Source organism: Emys orbicularis, chromosome 3 (assembly GCF_028017835.1).
Source record: "Emys orbicularis isolate rEmyOrb1 chromosome 3, rEmyOrb1.hap1, whole genome shotgun sequence".
NCBI lineage: Eukaryota > Metazoa > Chordata > Testudines > Emydidae > Emys > Emys orbicularis.
This window is the reverse complement of record NC_088685.1, coordinates 37,760,348-37,773,464: the sequence shown is the minus strand read 5'-3', so window position 1 is coordinate 37,773,464 and position 13,117 is coordinate 37,760,348. Positions and strand designations below refer to the sequence as shown.

General features: G+C 39.9%; 1 protein-coding gene across 1 annotated transcript in view; it reads left to right on the top strand.

Moving 5' to 3' along the window:
- DCDC2C (doublecortin domain containing 2C) overlaps positions 1-13,117 on the top strand; it is a 108,921-nt gene that overhangs the window by 16,881 nt on the left and 78,923 nt on the right. Inside the window, exons 3-5 of the mRNA XM_065402188.1 lie at positions 3,116-3,192; positions 8,046-8,177; positions 12,735-12,872. Coding sequence (XP_065258260.1) covers positions 3,116-3,192; positions 8,046-8,177; positions 12,735-12,872 — 347 coding nt within the window. The remainder of the gene's footprint in view (positions 1-3,115; positions 3,193-8,045; positions 8,178-12,734; positions 12,873-13,117) is intronic.

The window sequence follows — 13,117 nt, the reverse complement described above, 5'->3', positions numbered from 1 at the left end:
TAATCTTTTAATCATTTTCATGGCTCTTCTCTGAACCCTCTCCAATTTGTCAACATTTTTCTTGAGTTGGACACTAGAACTGGACACACTATTTCAGCAGGGGTCACATTAGTGCCATATACAGATATAAACTAATCTCTCTACTCCTACTCAAGGTTCCCCTGTTTTATGTTTAAGGATTGCCTTTGTCCTTTTGGCCAGTGTCGCACTGGGATTTTATGTTCAGCTGATTATCCAGCGTGACCTCCAAGTCTTTTTCCGAGTCACTGCTTCCCAGGTTAGAGTTCCCCATCCTGTAAGTATGCCCAGCATTCGTTGTTCCTAGATGTATATCTTTACATTTGGCTATATTAAAAGCATTTATTTTTTGCTTGCACCCATCTTACCAAATGATCCGGATCTCTCTGTCTTAGTGACCTGTCCTCTTCATTATTTACTGCTCCCCCAATTTTTATGTAATCTGCAAACTTTATCTGTGATGATTTTATGTTTTCTTCCAGGCCATTGATAAAAATGTTAAATAGCATAGGGCCAAGAAGTGATCCTTGTTGGACCTCATTAGAAATGTACCCATTTGAAGATTCCCTGCTTACAATTACATTTTGAGACCTATCTATTAGCCAGCTTTTAACCAATTCAATGTGTGCCACATAAATTTTGTATTGTTCTAGTTTTTTAATCAAAATGTCATGTGGTACCAAGTGAAATGCCTTAAAGATGTCAAAATATATTACATTAACACTATTACCTTTATCACCCAAACTTATAATGTAATAAAGAAAAAAAATTCAAATTACTTTGACAGGGTCTATTTTCTATAAACTCATGTTGATTGGCATTCATTGTATTACCTTTCTTTAATTCTTTATTAATCTTTCCATTATTTTGCCAGAAATTGCTGCAGGCTGATAGACCTATAGTTACCCGGGTCATCTCATTTATCCTTTTTAAAATATTGGCACAACAGTTATACCAATGTTGTTAAACTGATATAGTTATGCTGGTGGTATCCCCAGGTGGACACACTTATCCCAGAATAAGAGTGCGGGTTTTTTGGTTTAGCTTAAACCCCTTCCAAAGTGACACAAGCTAAACTGAAAAAAGGCACTTTCATACTCGAGTGTCCACATAGGGAGTTATTATGTTGTAATTATATTGGTTTAAATTCACACCTTAGCTTATAACTTTATTGTGTAGACGAGCATTTCTGGGCCTCAGTTGTCCTTCTCTAAAATGGCTGTAGTAGCGCTTCCCCGTCTTACTAGGATTTTGGGAACATAAACACATTAAAGACTGTGAAGGTGTCAGATATTTTGGTAATGGGTGCCATATAAGAACTTAAAATGGATAGTGGGCGTAATGGTAGTAATCACTGTACCAGGTAATAAGAGTTGGCAAGATGAGGACTATTGTTTGTATTATTACAACACAAGCAACAAAACATGCTTGATATTTCTCAATGTTTTACTTGAAAAACTTCAAAATTGAGTACAGTCCATTATTGGCAATATCTTAAGGGGAAGGGGCACACTTGTGAATCCTACTGCACTAAATTAAATGTTAATAGGTGAGGAGTGGTCACAGGTGGTTCCTGATGTGTTATAGAACAGTTATAGAACAGTTAACCGAGAACATTGTATCAAAATATGCAAACAGACTGCCAGTCAATTGTTCAATGATATTAATAAATACATACACACACGCGCACAGGCAATCATCAAAGCATAAGTAAGTATACTGCTATGGTCTGTATATTGAATCAGTTTTTGTCCTTTTTGTCTTTTCACTAACCTATGGAAGAAAAGAGCCAACTTCTGCAATGGTTTACAGCTCCTGCAAAGTAATTAATTGCATTGGGATTGCATAGGTTATAAATAAGGCTAAGATTTAGTCATGGGTATTTTTAATAAAAGTCATGGACAGGTCATGGGCAATAAACAAAAATTCATGGCCCCTTAACCTGTCCATGATTTTTACTATAAATAGCCTTGACTAAATCTTAGCTGCTCTGGGAGATCTTGGGGCACTGCTGCTTTGGGGAGCCTGGGGCTGATGGCTGGCTCCTGCTCCAGCGCCAGAGGCTGACTGCCCCCGGCCACCCGCTGCTCTGAGGATCCCGGGGACCACTGCTCTGGGTCTGCACCGGGACTGCTGCTGCTCTGGCACCGCTACTAGAGTGCATTTAAGCTAACAGACAGTGTTGGCATAAGAACAAATTGATATAAATTGGCCATGAAAAAATTCAGGTTGGAAATTAAAAGGAAGTTTCTAATTCTAACCATCAGAGGGGTGAGGTTCTGGAACAGTCTCCCAATAGGAGTCGGGGGGGGGGGGGGAGGGCGGGAGGGCAACTTAACTTGTTTTAAGAGAGAGCTGGACAAATTTATGAGTGTGATTGTATGATGCGGTTGCTTGAGATGGTAGAAGGCAGGGACCAGCAGCCCTGGGCTCACTTCCAGTTTGTGTCTTATGTCTTTATCTCTTATGTCTGTGTGTATATATATGTTTAATTTCCTTCCTCTAAAGGATGCATCAGGGATGGCCATGGCTGGAGATGAGTCTCTGGGTGGGGGGGCGGGGAGGGACATGGCTCTGAGGTGGCACCAAGAATTCTCTCTCTCAGGTGCATGGCTGGCTGATTCTTGCTCACATACTTAGGGTCTAACTGATCATCATATGTTGGATCTGGACAGAATCTTCCCCCAGGTCAGATTGGCCATGGTCTTGGGATTTTTTTCACCTGCCTCTGCAGATGTGGGTCACTTGCCAGAATTATCTGGGTATATCTCACTTAATCATTTCCCTGCCATTGTGGGGGCCTTGATCACTGGTGCACATTGGTTCCTCCTGTTCATTGCCTGTGGACGTAATAGTCTAGTCTCCTATAGTCTATAATACTTCGGTCTAATTTTGGTTATTGGGTTTAGTAGTGTTGTAGCCTTTGATATACAGGAGGGTAGACTAAATGATCCGGTGGTCTCTTCTGGACTTAAACTCTATGGCTCTATGACTCTCTAACATTTGAACCTGGGTCTGCCATGTATATATCTGAGCAGCACTTTTAAGATTAAAATGTTTTAAACATCCCGCATAATGTGTTTTATTTTTCTTGCAGATTAAACCAGTAGTTCATAGTAAAATACGTGTGCCTTCCAGGTGGCAATTGATCAGTAATAAGCCACGTAATATCAAGTAAGTATGTTGTGAATCAAAACTCTAGATTTGGTTTTAAATATTCTGCACCTATAATATATACAAAACTCCATATGTCTAGTTCAGTGGAAAGAGAAATGTTTATAATAAATTTCAGGTAAAACAAACATAATTTGAAAGAGCAAATTCAGTCTTGATTTACGCTCCTATTAATTTAAGTGTAATTTGTATCATGTGTGAGCCAGAGCAAAATTTGGCTCCCTCTGTCATTGTAGAGGGAGGGAGGGGCAAGAGAGAGGGCATTGCATTCATTATAATTATATTGATTGAATTTTTTGGCAGCAAACTATTTTTTTGGAAAAAAATTACATATTCTAGGGAATTATGTGATGTAGCTATTTTGTGTCTCAGATAATATTGTAAAAGGACACTTAAGATGAAAGTAATATTTTAAAAAAATCTGTATTAGAATCACTAAAATAGATTTTTAAAACAGTGAATTGCCATGAATGGAGGGATCAAAAATAAGCAGATTCTCATAGGGTACAAAAGGAGGGAGTTGCAAAGGGATGGTCACACTTGATATTGGTCTGTGACGAAATATACTGCCCTCCATATGTTGTTGATAAGGAAGCGTGTTGTATGGCTGCACTACCTCCAATACAAGTTTGATGCTCTGCAGGCAGTGGAAGCAGTGCAGTTCTGTTGCACAAGAAGTGGGGAAGGAAACACTGGATGTGGAGGAGAAGAGCCAAAAATGCGTTGTGCTTTAACATATGATGCCACTTTAATTTTCATTTGAGAGAACTACAGTGGTAATACTCATAGGTTATTTAAAGTGATGAGCATTCCAAGAAGAGCCCTTTTCAAAGTTTATGTATTTTATTTACTTATTTTTTCAACTTTTAAAATGTCCATTGTTCCTACTGGAGGCATGTACAAATATTTAAGTTACAAGAAGTCACAAAATCCAAAAGACAATAATAAGATTATCTGAATCCCAATTAATCATTCAGCCTCTGCCATCACCCCCTGCCAACAACTTATCTTTCCTAGTTGAAGCTTGGGAAAAATAAATGAGGTTGCACCAGACCTAAAGTTAACAGATTTGGGCTCTTGCAAATGTAGAATTCATTTTACACCTCCATTTGAGGATCCTACTCTAAGAATGGTCTGCCTTCCATACTCCATGCAATTAAATAAAGAGGTGTTTTTTAGCCCAGGAGTTTTGTATAATGTGGGGAAAGAGGTGGTTTCTGATGTAATCATGATCCAATCCATTCAAGACTTTTGAGGTTAAAACCAATAACTTTTAAATTGCACCCAGAAGTAAATAGGAAGCCAGTGCAGTTTTCAGAATCCAAAGGTATTGTGCTTCTGGTGAGAAATGTAACTAACAGGCCAGTGCTGAAATGTTTAATCTTCCATAGCCTTAAAGCAGTTTAAAATAATGTCAGCGTCAAACTCAAAAAGAGTTGAGATTCAAAAATGTAGACTAAAGAGTATTTATGACATCATGTATGATTTGAATTGCTACTTCAAAGAAAGGAAGAGGGTTTTTATTTATGTACATAACTCTCAAATACTGGATGTTTTCCACGAGTCAATTAAAATAACTGAACTTAGAGATAAAAAAGATCCATTAGGTCATCTAGTCCATTCCCATGACAGTCATGGCTTGCTCCCTACAATATGTTTTCTAGTGCTTTGTCTAATCTGGTTTTAAATGTTTGGACCCTCCAAATCATCTGTTAGGGGATTATTCTACAGTTTGATATTTCTCACCAACAGGCACTTTTTCCTTTGTGTAGGCTATTTTGTTCTTAATTTTATTCTATAAAAACTACATCCATTAACATAGTTCAGAAAATAATGGAATTTAAAATGTACCATAGCAACACTTTTTTTGTAAATCTAATTCACTGTTTTAATGCATGATCTGTGTTTTATATTAATTTACTGAAAATTCCACTAGATGGCCCCAAATATCTTCCAAACCCAGCCTTCATTATTTTAAAATATTGTTTTAAAGTGGCATCCAGACACACACATTTGCTCTTGGCTGAAATTTGACATACTGTACTATTCATCTCAGGAATTATGATTATTATTATTTTTTATACTTTTTACGAGTAGTGTTCATGTTCATGTGTTCATGGGAAGCATTGACCATACAACAGTATTAACCGATACAGGGAGTGGTACTATGGTACAGGTAACTTCAGTGTGTATTTACAAAATATAGTGCACAGATGCTCTTGAGGAAAATTAAAAGTCAAAGGGATGGGTGGAAGCCCAAGTGCATAGGGTATTTAAAGCTGAACTGAACAAAGCACTTATAAATTCATAATTGGCAATTAATTTTTACAGTGTTCAGATATGTGCTAGGTGCCCTGAATTACATGTAACTAGTACCTGGTCCCTGTTTCAAGTGACATATAATCTAAGTTCCCATGTGATGTAATAAAACAATGTTGGGATGAGGAAGGAGAAACATAAAGGTCGATTCTCACGGGCATTGCAACAGCTTTTCACCACTTGGGTAGCATAAAGTGGCTGAATTCCAGCCATAGCTGGCTAGTGGAGAACTCTCCTTGCATAGCAAAATTCTCTGCTGACATAAAACTGGCAGAGCTGGCTCCTTTCCCAGCCCTCCCCTCTTGCCTCATGTAGGGGCATGTCTCCAAAATGCTACATTCATTTTGCACAGATGCAAAGTCAATTATGGACCTTACAAGAATGGTGGGAGTTAGAGCAGGCTCTCAGCTACTATATATTGGTGTAGGATCTGGAAGCTGTAACTGGTGAAGACGCTCTGAGCTGATGGGAGAGAGCTCTCTCATTGACTTAATTACTCCACCTCTGCAAGAGGTGATAGCTATGTTCTCCCACCGACATAGCACTATCTACACCGGCACTTAGGTTGGTGTAATTTACGTCGCTCAGGGGTGTGGATTATTCACACTCCTGAGTGATGTAAGTTATACCAAAGTAAGTGGTAGTGTAGACAAGCCCTGAGTTGAAAAGGAACAAAAGAAGGGAAGAGAAAAAGGGAAAGGGAAACATGGTTTTAATAGGACTGACATTTATGGAGCAGGTATTACTCACTGTGAGTGAGAGTCGCAGCATATGACCCTGAACATTCAGTTGCTACATAAAGGCCATATACTATCTGTGATCTTTATGCTCACCTCTGCTCTTGGGTAAATCTGCTTTTACGTAGTAAACAGCCCCAAGTGTATATTCCAGTCTAACAACTATACCTACAAATGGAACTCCGCCCTCCCCACTGGAGGAGTTTGACAGCCCTGTTTTAGGGCTTTTGTGTAGGCTGCAGTCACCTGATGCCAAGTCTTGTGTAGAACCTACCACATGGTTATAGCATGGTTCTGCCCCATGCAGTTTTGGCATTTTGGATGTGCCATACCATGCTAAGCAGAACCAGGTAGGTAGCACAGTTTGGTGTTTCAGTGTAGGCAGGTCCACAAAAAATGTAGTCAGTTTTGGATTGTTGCACTACTCATTTTTGTTAATGGGATAAAATCTCATTAGAATGTTAGTGGCATCATGAAGAGTAATAAGGAAATAATAAAACATATTCAGACATTGTTCAAATCACCACCTGTGCTTTATAGAGACGAGAGGGTCAGGTTGACTAATAGACCAGTCTTAGTCTTTTTAATTTAGCTGGTTTGAAGCAGAGAGGTGCTCTCTCTCCACTCCCTGGTTTAGCCAAGCTGTGCTCCCCCACAGTTGGTCTTCCTCCTTGGTGAGGAGGTCAAAGCTTCTCCTCCTGTTTCAATCTACTTTGGACTGCAGGATCCCTCACCCTTTCTAGGGAGATAAACCCTATTATCTCCTTGAAATTGCTCCCCATGTAATCAGCACAAGGGTTTTGGGGTGGGATAGCAGAAAGTGCTTGTTCTTCTGAGAGAAAAGAACACCTATGCCTCAAAAAAATCTGGATGGAGTGTGTGGAGGTAGGGAGAAATATCAATGTACTAATATGTGGCTATTCAGGGGAAACAGGAGGGAGCTCATTTCACACTGTCTATGTGTGACCTTGACTGCCCCCTCCTCCACACCAAAGGAGCACATCCTCTGTCATTCCGCAGAGTTTCTGTCCATTTTGTGTGGTAGGGATGCTGCTTTTCTGCATGTGAAGAAGCACAAATGCTCCTTCCCTTCTACAGCAAAATGTTCTAGGGTTGCTGGAGTTACTGGAAGCTGCACCAAGAGCCTGATCATTCTCTGCAGTCAGCCAGTGCTTACTCTTGGCCCTGTCCCCTGCTGCTGATATAAAATACCACCCTCCCAGCAGAGGGTGAGGCTGCTTTTTAGAGGGGGCCTATAGGGCTGATGGCCCAAATAGCAAAATTTATTTTTAGAGAGACCAATACTGCTCTATTATTTACTGTGACTCCTTCTAAGAAGTGAGGTGAGCCAAAAAGTGATTCCAGCCACTCTTAAAGGTTGAGTAGGAACAGCTTTCTAATATGGGCAGCAGTGAAGAAATCAATTGATTCTATTATCTCTTTTAAAGGATTGTACATTATTTCCTCTGGGAATTGTGAGGACATCTTTGGACAATATGGAGAGAAAGTAATTGAATTTTCAAGGGCTATATTCTTCTTGGCTTCTCCAAGTGGACATATTTCACTGACTCTCCCATCATGTCAGACAGAAACATATTAAAGGATACAATTCTGTCTTTTTATGGATGAGTTTTCATGTTTTATGAAATGGACTAAGATTTAAAACATATTGTTGAAATCTACATGGCTACACTACTAATGATCCAGATTACATAAAGTTGTCAACTGATATTTTTAGTTTTTCTTTTGTCTGTCTTTCACTACTGAAAAAATATGGCTTCTTTTGTCTTTTGGCAGTGTTTTCACAAATGGAGATATGCTTATACCACCTATAAAATTTATCATACCCAGGTTTACTCTGAAAAACTGGAATTGCGTCCTTGCACTAATAAATGAAAAAATCTTTCCTCGCTCCGGTGGTGTTCATAGGTAAGAGTACAACTGGTAATTTAATACAGCTAACAAAAGTCCTGAGTCTGGCAATTTAGGATACTTTTTGTATTCATATGCCACACCAGTTATTAATGACAATCTAATATTTTGATTGGTTATGTATGAAAGAAAACGGAATATCCAGGGCAGGACTTTTTCAGGTTTCTGAGAATTTGTGTTTCCTATTGCATTTAGTTCAGTACCTTTTTATATATCTATATTTAATAAATGTTCAGAGCAATTGGTTTGGTTCATCAGGACACCATTATATGTACCTTTTTGCTTTAAAAACCTGGTGTTCTGTATTTAGTACAGACATTAATGGAGAAGATCACAAGAGTAACATAAAAGACATCTTTTCTACTCTTGAAAAGGAACAGTCTTTATGGAAGGGCTGGGGTCAGGAAGATAAAATGGACTAGTGTTAACATAGTTGTGAAGATGAGATTAACCGATGCTTTAAGTGTGAAATAGTGGGTCAAATTTATAACTGGTGTAACTTCAGCTGATTTCCTGTTTGGCTAAGGTTGTTGTTTTATTAGTGACTATTTATTTTTGTTAGTGATTGGAGTGTGCTATGTGGTTTCGAAGCAGAAAAGAAGGCACGAAGGAAGGGAGAAAAGAAGACAAATCATACCCTGAGGAGCTTGCAGTGTATAGACAGACAAATGAATGAGGGCGAAAGGAAGGGGTTCAACATATATGCCCAATTTAGATTTTTTTGGGTTCAAAGCTCTTGGATGCCCTTCAGATTAATGGAAAATTTATTTTCTTTTCTGCTCACAGATCCTCTCCTTAGAATTTAAATAAAATGTCCACACCATGGGCAGACTTCTGTCCCTTCCTCAACGTAGCAGTTCAGAGACAATCTATACTGTTCAAAGCACCCACTTAGGAAACAGCTTTAAACTGTGAAACCATTCTAATGGTTACACCAGAACATATATTATATCCTCACATATGGTAATTCAAAAATGGCTCAACCATTCTTTCTCAAATTTTCCAGGAAAATGTCCCATTAGGTTAAGCGTGTAAAGTTTTGGCACTGTAAGCAGTTTCATTCAGTGCCTCCTGGTGTCAGAGCATGGTATTGCTGGGTCTTTGCCTCTAGTGCCCTCTGTTGATCTTTTGGCTCTGTTCAGCCTGTTTCTCTTCACACCTACCTCTCTTGCTAAGTCATGTCTAGTCCGGACCCCCTTCAGGGATAACAAAAATCCAAACAAAAGTTCACATAAACAAAAGGTTAGACTCACAGACTTTAAGGCCAGAAGGGACCATCATAATCATAGTCATTGCAGGCCACAGCACCTCACCCACACTCTCCTGTAATAGGCCCATAACTTCTGGTTGAGTTACTGAAGTCCTCAAATCTTGGTTTAAAGACTTCAGGCTACAGAGAATCCATCATTCACTCTAGTTCAAACCAGCAAGTGACTCCATGCCCCATGCTGCAGAGGAAGGGGAACCCCCCCCCCCCCACACAGGTTCTCTGCAAATCTGACCTGGGGGAAAACTCCTTCCCAATCCCAAATATAGTGATTAGTTAGACCCTGGAAAATAATTCTTTTTGGTAACTCTCCATCTCATTTCTCATCTCTGACTGCTGGAGATATTTGCTAATAAAAGTTGCATATGCCATTGTAGGCAGTCTCATACCATCCCCTCATAAACCTATCAAGGTCAGTCTTAAAACAAGTGAGGCTTTTTGTCCCCATTACTCCCCTTAGAAGGCTGTTCCAGAACTTCATTTCTCTGATGGTTAGAAACCTTTGTCTAATGTCAAGCCTAAACTTATTGATGGCCAGTTTATATCCATTTGTTCTTGTGCCAACATTGCCCCTTAACTTAAAAACTCCTCTCCCTTGCTGGTGTTTTTTCCTCTGATGTATTTATAGAAAGCAATCATATTTCCCCTCATCCTTCATTTTGATTAGGCCAAACAAGCCAAGCTCCTTAAGTCTCTTCTTGTAAGGTAGGTAGGTTCTCCATTCCTCTGATGATCGTAGTAGCCCTTCTCTGCACTGGTTCCAGTTTGAATTAATCTTTCTTAAACATGGGATCCCAGAATTGCACACAGTTTTCCAGATGAGGTCTCATCAGTGCTTTGCATAGTGGTAATAACACTTCCCTATCTTTGCTGGAAATACCTTGTCTGATGCATCCTAGGATTGCATTAGCCTTTTTTCATGGCCACATCATATTGACGTCCCACAGTCATACTGTGTTCAACCAATAGACCAAAGTCTTTTCCCTACTCTGTTGCTTCTAGATGATCTGTCCCAAGCTTTTAGCAAGAATTCTTGTTGTTAGGTTCTTAGACCTTCCTTGGGCTCCTCTTCAGCCTGCTGTCCGGACTCTCTTCCCATCCCTTCTTCCAGACACTACTTCAGGGACTTCCACAGAAGGCCAGGTGTGGTTCCTCCTGCAAATAGTCTTTTCAGCCCTTTCATGAGGCCTAGATGTTTCAGGCTGTTACCTGATCCCAATTAGTTCTGCCCCTTCTGACTAAGATGCTATTGATTATTGTGGAGGTGGGCTGATGGAACAGGCCTAGCTAGCTCCATGCCTCTTGACCCATAAAGGAACAGGCCAACCTACTACAAGCCTAAAACGGAAATGTTTGTCAAAGATATAAACAACTGAAAAATCTATAACTGATCTGTTTTCTCCACTACCTTATTTACACTTCTGTTCATATGTCAGGAAGTGTGCATATTCAGATTTAGTCCGTACTCACTACAGTATTTCAGATATTCATAACCACAAATTAAAAACGTTTTTTTCTGTTAGCAAATGCACTATTCACAGAGGACTAATTCCATGCTAACTTTGAGTTTTCTGCACCATAATTTTGAAGTCTGAGGTCCATGCACAAAAATATGTGCAGGTTTGTGCCCTTCGATTTTGGCATCCACCTATCTGCGATTGGAAATCCTGATTTGCACATATTGCAGTAATTGTATGCAAAAATGTAGGTGAACAAATTTAATGCACTTTTTTGCAATGGAACTTGGGCCTCTCCCTTTAAAACTAGAGTGCAAATCTTCAGTAATTTCCAGTCCCTCAACTCCCATTGGCTCAGTTCCTTGCAAGAGGTATCCAGAACCTTCGGGGAAGTAACTCGTGGCCCTCAAGGTTCAGCTGTTTTTGTGTTACAGTGTGTGCATGAAAAAAATCTTGGTCAGAATGCGTGTCATTTTCCCCATCTTATTATAGTTCTAAACTGACTAAATGGATTTCCCCCTGTTTCTATAGGAAAACCCAACGTTCAGAGACAAAGCATGGATATGTTCAGCCAAAACATGACATTTTTAGAAAATTTGACCAGCTCCTCAGCTGGTGAAATTGGGCATAGCTCCACTTAGCGACACCCATTTACACCAGCCGAGTATCCTGTCTATTGTGTCTTCATTTAATAGAAACCAGTTGCAACCTTAATTATAGCTTTTGCTTTATAACTGTAGCTGTTTCCTTTTCTATTGCATCATCACCATCATGGCAGAGCCCAAAGGGACATGGCCTTCTTGCATATCAAGTGCCACTTGGATTGATCTCTGGCTGCTTCCCTAACCTGAACTGACTGAATATTCAGATTATGTCCATTACTGGCAAACTTGTCATTCCATAGCAGCATTCCTTGGTATATGCACTTTGGAATTCAGTGGTCTTCCATTCTAATGATATGTTCATACCAAGAAAGCTGCTGAAACTGAACCAGTGCTGATGGAAGTGATTGCTGGGTTTGGCTTCAAATATCCTAATTTCTGATCTTGTTCTGCCACTTGATATGAAGCAGCTGACAAGAACTGAAAATGTCAATCCAGTGTTCTTCAGCCTTCCTCAGTTCCCATGTTTCACTGCAATGCTGATTTGCAACTTCATAGCAAGCTTAATGTCACAGCGACCCCACGAGGTTGCTGAAGGGTCCAAAACATGTCACCGGCTGCTGCTTCTATAAGGCTATGGCTACACTGGCACTTTACAGTGCTGCAACTTTCTCGCTCAGGGGGTGAAAAAACACCCCCCTGAGCGCAGCAAGTTTCAGCGCTGTAAAGCGCCAGTGTAAACAGTGCCCCAGCACTGGGAGCTGCGCTCCCAGCGCTGTAAGCTAATCCCCTCGGGGAGGTGGAGTACCTGCAGTGCAGGGAGAGCTCTCTCCCAGCGCTGGCATGCAACCACACTCGCACTTCAAAGCGCTGCCGCGGGAGCGCTCCCGTGGCAGCGCTTTGAAGTTTCGAGTGTAGCCACAGCCTAAGTGTCTATATCTTTTGAACATCCTACAGCACTATGTATGGTGCTCCCAAATATATAAAATAGCTCATTCTTATTTAATAAATATTTAATTTGCTTTCTAAGGCTTTGCAATAAAATGTTGAATTGTCCTCCAGTATTAAAATAGTTACTTAATTTATGTGTATAATTCCTCTGTTCTCTGGAATCACAGCTGTGTGGAGCATTGAAAAAACCCTGAAATTTGCACTGCAAGTCTAAGTATTGCATTATACTCTATTCATTGTTATTTCATAATCTTTATTTCAATTTCTTTTGCTTAAGGCTGTACACATTGGATGGTCATGCTGTACGTAACTCAGATGGCTTAGAAGATAATCATTATTATGTTGCAGCGGGCAAAGAGAAGTTTAAATCTTTGCCATACTGGCGTTCTTCCAGAGTTTCACCAGAAGTTCAGCGGTAAGATCTTTCTTAATGTAATCTTAATTTTGGAGGGCTTGATCATGCAAGATGCTGAGGACTTTGACAGTGAACCAGCAAAGAACTTAAGCATGTGCTTAATTTTAAGCATCTGAGTTGTCCCATAGGACTTCAGAGTTTGGCTAGTTCAGAGTCAGAGTGCTCAGTGGGATTAAAGTCCATCATTATCGTTTCTGACAGTTTTTTGGATTTTCTGGATTCAATGCATTGTCTCATATTTCTTA